At 36.2% G+C, this 12499-nt stretch overlaps 1 protein-coding gene across 1 annotated transcript in view; it reads right to left on the bottom strand.

Moving 5' to 3' along the window:
• The window catches only part of wwc1 (WW and C2 domain containing 1), a 39773-nt gene that overhangs the window by 25282 nt on the left and 1992 nt on the right, over positions 1–12499 (bottom strand). Inside the window, exons 2-3 of the mRNA XM_026195708.1 lie at positions 4280–4389; positions 3149–3352 (exon numbers count right to left, since the gene is read on the bottom strand). Coding sequence (XP_026051493.1) covers positions 3149–3352; positions 4280–4389 — 314 coding nt within the window. The remainder of the gene's footprint in view (positions 1–3148; positions 3353–4279; positions 4390–12499) is intronic.

Below are 12499 nucleotides of genomic sequence, written 5' to 3'. Positions count from 1 at the left end.
GTATATTTTTTATATTTGTATAAGGCCATCATTTACTAAGTATAATTGAGAGCTATCAATTTTAACATTTATTAGACTTAAAAAAAATCTACTTCTAATTTAAGTGAATTTAAAACAATCTTTACATAAAACCATCACAATAAATCGTATATTTCCCTGTGCACTTCAGCAAGTAGGGCATATAAAGAAATTAAATTAAGTTATCAAACAGTAAATGCTAAATGAAATATATATGAATCCTTAAAGCTACAAAAGTTATTGAGTTCCTCTTATATTAAAAGATATCACAACAGCTGGGTTATTAGCTTATTTGGCTGCTATTACTTTAAGAGCTTCCACTGCTGAACGTGATGTGAATATAGCCCCTTTCACACTGCAAGTTGGTTCTGGAAAATTGCCGGGTCACCTTCTGTGTGAACGCAAACACGCATCGGAATTTAGTCCAGGATCGATCCCGGGTTGGGGACCTAGTAACATTGCCGCGTTCAGTCCCGGAACGAGCGCTGTGTGAACAAAATCCAGAACCAATGCCGTAAAGGGCGTGTCGTAGTGATGACGCACGTTATCATGTGACTCTTTTACTGGGTGTTTTGAAGGCCGATCAACATTTGCGCCGAAAAAATATGTGCAAACTGTAATGAAGCAGAGTTCAGTTATCTCCTCATTATCCGCGCTGAAGATGAGATTGTTCGCCAGCTTAAATGAAAGTTAACGCGTCTAGTGTTTTCGACTCGCACATTGTACGTCACATCATGATGTCACATGTAATTGCAGGACCTTTACGGGCTATGTGTGAACGCACACACATATTCAGCGAAATCACTGGCAGTGTGAAAGGGACAAAATCTAGAAACCTGGGAACAATTGCCGGGACACATTACCCATGTATTTTCCGGAATCTAAGTATGAAAGGGGCTTAAGTCACTCATGCTCGTAGTTTCATTCATGATTTAATACGAAAGGATACAGGCTACAGTGCACACCATCATATTTGTGTGTGCATGCACTACGAGCACAATATAACAGCTAAAAGGACTGGAATTTTTTCTTTTTACTGACATATGGCCTGAAAACATCTCATTTGACCTCAGTACACTGTTGTTCTAATGAAGCCCCCTCAAAAACTAACTTTCTGCCACACCTGCCAATGGCCGGTGACGTGATCAAATTTACCAGCCATAAAACTCTTTTTGCAAAATCAGGCAGTCATTACTACTACAATGACTAAACATATTTACAGTGTTTTTAATTGGTCCTTTACTTACAAGAAACAAACAACCAACAGACTTATTGATTTATCTTGTATGTGTTGCGTATTATCTGGGGGGACCTATGAAATAAAAAATTAAACTGAAATAAAATAAAAGGTTAACATTAGTGCTGTCTCTCAATTGATAAAAAAAATAAACAAATCACACATTTTTCTGTAATTAATCATGATTAATTGCATATTAATGCCTGGCGTGGAGCCAAAGTTGGAGTGCGTGTCTGAAAATGCTCTCATTTGAAGTGGTCACAAAGACATTCTGTATCTAAATAAATGCAATTCTTGTCAAGGAAAAAGAAACAGAAACTGTTAAATGTGTTAAATATTTTTAACACCATTAACCTGAAAACATTAAGTGCATTAATTAACGCACTTATTTTGAAAGCACTATTTATAATATGCTTTTTAATGTTTCCTTAGGTGTACTTATATTGTTAGTATGATTTTTACATTTAAAATTTAGAAATAAAAAGCATTTTTATATCCTGATATTAGCCCTCTGGCTTAAATGCTCTGTTTGAAGGGGCGTGTCTGCTGTGAGACTCCGAGTAAACGACAACTGTTGTGATTGGCTGACATCTTTGCATACGAAATGCGTATTACATGTGGAACCCCTCTCAAATATATATATTTACTATTACAGCTGTCGAGATTAACGAATCGTGGAATTGTTGATTATATAATTATTTTTTCGATCTTTTCCCATCACATGAAAGGCTGCAGTGATGAGCATTGAGTAGACAGAGTCTGTTTATCGCGTGAATGCAGTGATCTCGTCATTATTGCAACACGTTTTCTCTCATAAAATGCTTTCACCACAACTAACAGCAAACACTTGAATGCACCACCTGAATACAGTAAGAGCTCCGTTGTGCAGCATAACAGCGTCATTCATTGTAACTGCAGTTTGGGCAAGTGTGCAGATATACTCGCGATGTGTGACAGCTCCGAAAAAAAGGGAGCGTTCTTTGATCGCTCTCTGTAGTTAAATCACAATTTAAAGCTGCAGTAGGTAACTTTTGTAAAAATATATTTTTTCCTGAATCACTAGGGTGCACCTATAATAAGTGTTTATATTCGGACTATTTTAGATTGCTTCGGGGGGTACCGTGGCGGAGTAACCCAGTACCTTTGTGATTCTTCATAGACATAAACAGAGAGAAGTAGTTCCGGCTACGATGTTCTTCCGCAAGACGCAAGCAGTTCTGTTTATTAACCGCTAGAGCATCAAAAGTTACCTACCGCAGCTTTAAATATCAGATTTGTTTCATGCTACTAAGAGAAACAACGTGAAGTTGATCGTTTAGTCACTGGCTTGATTCATTGATGCATAAACAGCATTAAACGATTTAGAAACAAAGTCTGTGTGAACTTGAATAACTAGCTACACATCAATAATCACTGATCACAGATCAGGCATTAATGAACACTGTTACACACTGTTTGTGGCGGTGCTGTTGAATCCATATCATAAAAGTCTGTTTGTAATGCCTGTGCTGACATAGCGACTGAATTATATGGAAATATTTGGGCGGGCAAAGCAGAGAAAGGGGAGGCAACATTTCTCTTTACAACGTCACAAAGAGGAGATTCAAGAACAGCCCGGTTGAGCTTCCATTTTCTCAAAGGCAGAGAAAGATAGCAAAATCTCGATTTACACCGATTAAAATTTCTAGAAACTTGGGGACCATATACAGGCTAGGGGAACTCATATTAATGTTAAAAAACCTCAGAAAGTGAAATTTTCATTTCATAGGACCTTTAATACACCAACATTTTTATAGCCTGTTTTATCCCATGCCTCAAGAATCAGTGTCAAGTAGCTCATAAATAAGAACAATGTTTAAGTGAGAGATACATGTATTGAGTCACAAGTCTTACAGCTAGTCTGTGAGGATGATTTGTCCCGCCAAGCATCATTTAGCTGCCGATATTCCTGCTGGGCCAAGTGAAGTCGCTGTTCTTTGACCTGGTAGATCTCCTTTTGGGCGCTCAAAGCTTCCTGAATCACATTCAGATAATCCCGCAACATGAGCTCCTGCTCCCGCTGCCACTGGGCCCGCGGATCCTCCAACTGAGTGCTCTCTGTGGATAGGAGAGATAAAAAAAAAAAATAGAAATTAATGGAATACATAAACTACTAGTCCAAAGTTATAATAAATAAATACACTAATTTTCAAAACTTTGTGATGTTTTTAAAATAAGTTTCTCATGCTCAACATTTATTTGATTAAAAATACAACAACAGTAATGCAATGAAAGCATTGTTTTCTGTTTTGTTTTATTTATTTATTTTTATATTTTTGTGTAATTTATTCCTGTGATGGAAAAGCTGAAGTTTCTGCATCATTGCTCCTGCTTTTAGTGTCACATGATCCTTCAGAAATCATTCTAATATACTGATTTGGTGCTCAAGAAACATTTATCATTGCTATTGTTGAAACCAGTTTTTTGCTGCTAAGATTTCTGTTTGAAAAAATGCTGTTTTTTTTTTACTTTCTTTTTCTCAAAGAATCCTGAAAATGTATGAAAAATCATTTTCAATAAATTAAGTAAAGCTGAAATAAACAATAAACTTAAATTGAGGTAAATTACTAAAACTAATATAAAGCTAAACAGAAACTTTAAAAAAAGATAAAAATCTTAACAAAATCACATAAGATAATTAAAACTTCAACGAAAATTTAAACTGAAAAACTAAATCACAATATTAATAAATTCTATAATGTGTATAATTAATACCAAAACTACTCTTCGATAGGTGTGTCCAAATGTTTCATTTAAAATAGTCAGAAAAGCAAAAAAATTGTCCATTTGTAACAAATTATTTATAAAGAAATTTGTTCTAGCGTTGCTTCATGATTATAGGCCACGGTTTTGTCTCTCAAAGCCTTGTTTTCATTTGTGTCAAATTAAATATGACACTTAATCTTTTTAAACCCACAGAATCACATATCAGTCACTCTATACTCCTGTGCATGCGCGAGGTGGGCTGAATCTCGCTCAACTTACTGGTATTGTGGTCGACATAATAGGCTCCAATCTGGGGGTCGTAGGCCTCCTCCCATCCCACAGGCAGCTCATCTCCAATACAGTCGGCAAAAGTCAGAGGCTTAGTCTGCCTGGAAAATCAAATAGGGAATTCAACTTTTAGTCAATGGACAATCACAAGTAAGACAGTGTGCTGTTGGACCTCCACGCTTCATCCCTATTTTCTGGGGGATGTCACTCCAGCATATCACTGAGAGTTTGAGTGTGGCACAAGCATGTGTGTGGGGGGGAGGGGCATCAGAGGAATGTCGGGCTATTCACCTCCAGTGTGCTGGCCAAGCACAATAGCCGGAAACCCAAGCCGGGCATTCCACAGGTCCTGCTGACCCATCGCCTGGAGGTTTCTGAGGCAACACACTGTGGCTCTCCAAGCCCAGTGCTTTGGATCACCGTAGAGCAATGGAAACACTCACTTGGCCAAAAACAGCGACGCTTAAACTTTTATTAGCAAGCTTCCATTAATGCTAGCAAAGTAGTCTGGCTGAACTTCAGTGGAGAGTTCTGTTGGCACTCGCTAGCTAGACTAATCAATTAAAAAGAAAGAGCTTGTGGAGTTTTAAAGTAAATTTAAAGAACCTAGTGTATGAGGTTTATCACTAACCTGATATAAGGATGCTAATCAGGATACTAATATATACACATATATATATATATATATATATATGTGTGTGTGTGTGTGTGTGTGTGTGTGTGCTGGTATTCGGTAATGCAATATTATATCATGGTAATGAAAATGCATGATATCGTAGGCACTTTTAAATACTGTGGATAATTATATATTACAAATTATTCCAAATTTGGAATGCATTTATAGAATACTTTTCCCCTCAACTGCTTAAAATGCACAACACTGACTATGCTGCTTAAAGGAAAAAGACACTGTTTTTCCATATTCTACCATGTTCTTCCCTCAACTTGGACGATTTGATACGTACCTCTCCAGTCTCAGTGCGTGCACTCAACCTTTTTTAAATAGGGAAAACATGGAAGTGTTTGGTAGCTTCTAAATTCATCCCTGTTTGGATCCTAAGGAATGAATGGTGCTAAACTAAATGCTAGCATAGTGGCACCGCACGCTACAGTGATTGAGTGTATGCAATGAGATGAGAGAGGTATGGTATATAAAGTCGTCTAAGTTGAGAGAAGAACATAGTGGAATATGGAAAAGCGGTGGCATTTTCCTTTAAAAGATGCGTGTGCGCTCTGATGTAAACAAGCTCGCATGAGAAGCACATGGAGGAACACGTGAGAGACACACTGAATGAAAGCACATTCACTCTCTGACAGCAGATGGCGCTAAACTGCAGAGAATGCAGCCCTTACCCTGGAAACCCCATAAATAAAGCAGCTGCTCTACTTTCTAAAACTTATTTAAATAGCCATTCAGATTTGTGAATTTGCTGTGTTGTTCATCACAGAGCCAAATAAATATTTACACTTAATAGGCTATTTATTTTCAAACTTTGTTTTTACATTTTAATCTGGACTACAAAATACTGTATATATATTTTTTTAAAGTGTTTTGATTCTTTATTGTTCATTCACACTTTATATTAGGGCTTCATTAGTTAATATATACTGCCAATTAAAAATTCCTCTGAACATTCATTAGGTATTCCAATATATTACACGTTGTTAAAATCGAAAGTGGCAACTTTGTCATTTAATGAGCTAACATGAAGAGTTTTTTTTTAAACAAAGATTAATAACTTCTGTAACAGAATGTCTCATTGTGTATGTTAATGCATTAACTAAGGATAAATAATGAGATTTTAGTGATACCTATTAGTTTTTATAGTTCTTTTGCACTTTAATCTGTGTAAAACTTTTAACATTATATATTTTTCTGTATTGCTTTATTGCATAGTTATTTTAGTTATAAGAAAAAAGTTAATAAGAAAAAAGTAATGCAAGTAAAGCAACATGAAAATTTGATACCGCCATGTTTATATATATATATATATATATATATATATATATATATATATATATATATATTAATATTAGGTCAACTGATTAAGGAAAACTCTTCAAATTGAAAAACTCTTCAATTACTTCAAATGAAATTTCAAAATGTTTTAATCCCAATACCGGGTATATACAGGAATCATAGAGTTAAATTTAACACCTCTTAAGACCTTTTTTAAGACTCTTTCAATACATTTTAAGATCTTCTTGCCACAAGTTTTAAACAGTTACATTGGCTATACTTTAACTTACATTTACTATATAGTAATTGTACAATAGCGCAACTAAACAGATTTACTTTGTCATAACTCCTTAGTAATACAACTGCCCAAAAGTAGAGCTATTACCATGTCCCAAATATAAAAATGTAATTTCCATGTGACTGTTATGCATATTCATCATAAACACAGCTCAAATGCTTCCTACTAGTGTGGCCCAATACATTTAGCATAGTTTTATTACAGGTAGAAAGCAAAAAGTGTCATTGCAAGCATTTCAACAAAATGTAATTTATGCAATATTTCAACCCTGTAACCCACTGGGGAAAATCAGGTTACCGATGGCAACAATTTAAAAGCAGCAATTCCATGGAAAAAAAACAACCCTGCATCCAACACAAGCTGAAGGACTCAGATTTGACTGAACACGGGTTAAAAGTAAGGAGAGATAACTAACAACATCTGGGAGGATTTGATCCTCAACAGATCCCGAGCTCACTGACAAATATATTTTATCATAAGATAACACGTGAACTTCCTTCACACAGTGCACGCGCGATCGCAAAATCGAAAGTGATCTGCGACTGTGAGCGCTAATTCAAAGGGATTTCAATACCCCACATATTGATAGAAGCGCCGGAATGCGAAAATTACATACAATATTAGAATGTTTGCAGAAGCAGATACAAAAATCATGGGAGCACATGGGAGAATGCAGTAATGGTAAGAAATTCAGTGAAAGCGGGATCAACATAGCCTGTGCTAACACGTAGCAGTGCATTCAGTCAGTGGGCACCGTAACAGATCACGTCAATCTTACAGGACTCCATAAATAAACTACACCGAACCCCACTATTTGTACAAATATACATTATGAAAAGATGACACAAAATTGAATACCTTGCAAAATGGCATGGTATTTTTTATACTTTTTAAGGGATTTAATTTTCTCGAAATGGATTTATCAACTTTTAATATTGTTTAAGACCCCGCGGACACCCTTTAATACATAAAAATAAATTATATTGTACAATTATGATGCATAGTTGGTATAAAATAGTTTGGAAACTATACTGTTTAAAATGATCAATTTTTCAGGTTTCTTTGATTAACAAAAAGTTTAATCAAGCTGCATTTATTTTAAATAGACATGGTGTAACATTATAATTGAAGCACTGTCTGAAATTATAATCTAAAATTTGCATTTTTATCAGGCTCCTATGTTTAGGTTCCGCAATTTTACACTAATGGTAATGTATATGTTCTTCTATGCAATAAAAGTGAAATAGCTGAACATAAATATAGGAGCCTGATAAAAATGCTCATTTTAGAAGAAATTTTCAGATGGCACTTAGAGGCTTTTGCATCTGAACTCTTCAAATGTCTTTACTGTCACTTTTGACCAATTTAAAGCTCAAACGTTGTATGGTCCAGTAATGAGAACAATTTTGCAATATTTCTTTCTTGACAGTATTTGAGAGATTCATCGGTTTATCAAAGAAAACCTAGAGATTACAGTCTGACCAATTCACCTTGAAGCAACTAAGCTTGGTTTAATGGTTTGCAGATATGTTGCTTTAGTACCATTTGCGCAATATCATTTTACAAAAATATACATATATTTCTTCTTGACCTTTTCTGAGTTTTCAACCACCACAAAAGATTTACTTTTGGGTTTAGGCATAGTTTTTGTGCACCGCAGGAATGTCATATTTCCCAATTTCAAATACTTGAACGTTTAGGCTTTAAGAGGAGTATTTTCTGATCCTGTTACGTCCAGCAACAGGGTTACGCAATGAATTCAGCTCTGTGCTTCTCAGATTATCAGGAACATTCCACATTAAATCTGATTTGTGCAGCATATTTAAAAGATTAAACCATTTTTCACAAAAAATAAAAAGTCACATTAAGTCAAACATAATGTATACATTTATTACATAAGAAATAAAATATCAAACCAAGTGGCATCGGAAAGCAAACGGTTATTTTCTCAGAACTGACTTTATACTTTACTGAGCCATTCAAGCAATGACTTTAACTGGCTGGTAAAAGCATAAAAGATAGTTTTATCTTTATTTTGTGTATTATATTTATATATGGAATGCCTTGGAATTCTATATCTTCAGTTCCAAGACGAGCATTTTAATTTAAATCATCTTACAGTTGTCTGCAGTAAGTGAGTGCAGGCTGTTGCCTTCCCCTGTCGATTCAAGACTTTCAAAGAGGGTGAAACTGAACTAGCTCCTTTTTCATGTTATGAATAATGAAACTGTGCTGAGAGACCCCCACTGGCCTGATCTAAATTTAACTTGGAGAAAAGAAACTTGTGTGACACAACAAAGAACACGGCTACAGTGAGAAACACTCATCTTTTTCTCATGCCATAAAACTCCAGACTCATTGATATCTCATCTGAATGGGTCGGGTGACATTAATCTCTGAGCTTAAGCCTGCGTATCTGAGATCTTAAAATGGGCAAGAGAGCCGAGGGAACTCAAAAGCTCAAAATCCCAATCCCAAAGCATGTTGTTCAGATCTGCGCATTAGAATGATTAAGAAGGAATGGAATGAATATGGTGCAATGGCCTGCTTTTTTATTATTATGTAAAACAAGAATTGCAGAAAGGTCTCCTGTTGTTTTCTTGAAGCCCTAGCAAACTGTATGACCCATGGTCTAATGCAAAATGACAAAGCGCATAGTTGAGCACAAACACGGGACATAGCTAACTGATGAGTCAGACACTTTCATTCAGCGCACTCCATAAATTCCCGAGTCATTTATGAGGCTCCAACAAGCAGCACACTGTGCTCAAGGTCCGACAATAAAAGTGCGCTGCTACACCCTCGACGACGGCCGGTCTCCTATCTGAGACAGAGAGCGAGATAACATTCCATTTACCTGAGCGCATGTTTTCAGCATGTCACACCGAGGCAAAACAAAACAGTTCCGCCCAGTGTGGTGCATGAGGGCAGGCCACAAGAATGCTTTCTCTGCATTTATGTGGTAGGACATCAAGTTTGCAACTTTATAAATACAACTAAACAAATTATGTGGCATCTGATGATTCTGATGTTCTAATTCCATCATAAGCCGTGGATCCAAAATACTGATACTGCTTTTATTTAGCACTTTGTCTTATCTTCTTATTTGATCAAGATTTTAAGTGAAATGTCAAAAATGTATATTACATGTCTCATAGCATCTGGTTTTATATATATATATATATACACACACACACACACACACACACACAAATAATACATTGTCCTATATTGTTTATATACAACAATTGACATAAAAAAGATAAAAAGGAAAACATATGACAGAGAGAAGATTTAAACTGTGATTAAACACCTATTTGTCGTGAGCATGTGCAGTCCATTGTACCACAGCTAATGTCTCCATTCTCAATGAGCTAAATAAAGGCTGCAACATAAGTGATTCGTTTCCAATTACTGATACTTCAGTTTGCACTTTTGGCTACTTACAATTTTTTTTTTTTGGCTACATTCTCAACCAGGAAAACTGAAACCTGGTTATTCCATTCAAACATGACAGTTCCCAGCATGATTACAAAAACTGATTAAAATTAGGAACAAATTTAATATGTAAACAAATGACATGTCTGGCAAAAACACCTACAGATCTAGGCCTGCAACTACTTACTACTACAAAAGTCACATATTGTTGTATGTTAATATCAGGGGACATGTCAAATAGGAGCTCATTACCAAGTAGAGCCACTAACATTATTAGAACACCGTCAACTAACTGTTGCTCAGCAGAAAGAACCAGCCATCTGAGAGATGCATGCAGGGGGACGGAGGGAGGTGGGTGCGCTGACAGTTTTGGGTCAGGATTTGAAATTTGTCATTTTGAATCATCGCCTTTGATGCACCACACTGTGCAGGAAGACTAGCCAACCAGGCATGAGCGTGGAAACGTCTGTTATGCCACAGCGTTTGTTTCCGTTCAATTGCTCAACTCAAAGCGGTTGAGTTTTCTGACCCATTTCAGTATAACAAAATTACACTGGGGATAAATAAAAAATAAATAAATAGGGGCTGACAAGTCAGCTTCAAATCACCCAAAAATCCTGCCATCATATTTTTTCCTTTGGCCTTTTCTTTATAATGCCATTTAATTGCAGGCCAGAAAAAATTAAAATAATAATAATAATAATAATTTATTCAATAAGTCTTAATTTATTGCCCAATGTCATTCCAAACCCAATATTTTTTGGGGGAGGTGGAGTTTTTTTTATCTACCTAAGGACAGATTTTGAGGTCCAAAACACCACTGGTCCCCACTGATTTCGACACATGGACAAAAATACAAAGACACATTTTTCAAAATATCTTCATTGGTGTTGTTTCAAACAAAATGTTGGTGAGCAAATGTTTTTTTAGGTGGGGTAGCCATTTAATTTTGACCAAAAACACAGCTCTTGCAACAAATGAACAAGTGTGGAATGCACTGAAAACTATTTGACCAGTCTTGTTAAAGTTTGCACAGCTCGGATGCACTTTGAACCCATCGTGCACCTTGACTCGCTGTGAAAAGGATTTGAGGGAATCAGCTGTGGGCTTCGCTCATGCTAAGGAATGTGTCTCAGGTACTTGTTTACAACTTTCTGCCATCTTGGTTTCCTGGCTACAGGCAAACCTGTTGCACCACACAAAGGAGAAAAATATGCAGTCTGATAGCTATCATCTTTCCATTTCTGTGCACCTTGTAAACTACTACATCAGTAAATGAGCGCATGTTTTCAGCATGTCACACCGAGGCAAAACAAAACAGTTCCGCCCAGTGTGGTGCATGAGGGCAGGCCACAAGAATGCTTTCTCTGCATTTATGTGGTAGGACATCAAGTTTGCAACTTTATAAATACAACTAAACAAATTATGTGGCATCTGATGATTCTGATGTTCTAATTCCATCATAAGCCGTGGATCCAAAATACTGATACTGCTTTTATTTAGCACTTTGTCTTATCTTCTTATTTGATCAAGATTTTAAGTGAAATGTCAAAAATGTATATTACATGTCTCATAGCATCTGGTTTTATATATATATATATACACACACACACACACACACACACACAAATAATACATTGTCCTATATTGTTTATATACAACAATTGACATAAAAAAGATAAAAAGGAAAACATATGACAGAGAGAAGATTTAAACTGTGATTAAACACCTATTTGTCGTGAGCATGTGCAGTCCATTGTACCACAGCTAATGTCTCCATTCTCAATGAGCTAAATAAAGGCTGCAACATAAGTGATTCGTTTCCAATTACTGATACTTCAGTTTGCACTTTTGGCTACTTACAATTTTTTTTTTTTGGCTACATTCTCAACCAGGAAAACTGAAACCTGGTTATTCCATTCAAACATGACAGTTCCCAGCATGATTACAAAAACTGATTAAAATTAGGAACAAATTTAATATGTAAACAAATGACATGTCTGGCAAAAACACCTACAGATCTAGGCCTGCAACTACTTACTACTACAAAAGTCACATATTGTTGTATGTTAATATCAGGGGACATGTCAAATAGGAGCTCATTACCAAGTAGAGCCACTAACATTATTAGAACACCGTCAACTAACTGTTGCTCAGCAGAAAGAACCAGCCATCTGAGAGATGCATGCAGGGGGACGGAGGGAGGTGGGTGCGCTGACAGTTTTGGGTCAGGATTTGAAATTTGTCATTTTGAATCATCGCCTTTGATGCACCACACTGTGCAGGAAGACTAGCCAACCAGGCATGAGCGTGGAAACGTCTGTTATGCCACAGCGTTTGTTTCCGTTCAATTGCTCAACTCAAAGCGGTTGAGTTTTCTGACCCATTTCAGTATAACAAAATTACACTGGGGATAAATAAAAAATAAATAAATAGGGGCTGACAAGTCAGCTTCAAATCACCCAAAAATCCTGCCATCATATTTTTTCCTTTGGCCTTTTCTTTATAATGCACT

This window comes from Carassius auratus, chromosome 21, assembly GCF_003368295.1.
Source record: "Carassius auratus strain Wakin chromosome 21, ASM336829v1, whole genome shotgun sequence".
In the NCBI taxonomy this organism is placed as follows: Eukaryota; Metazoa; Chordata; class Actinopteri; order Cypriniformes; family Cyprinidae; genus Carassius; species Carassius auratus.
Note: the sequence above shows the minus strand (reverse complement) of the source record. Positions and strands in the feature narration are given on the sequence as shown.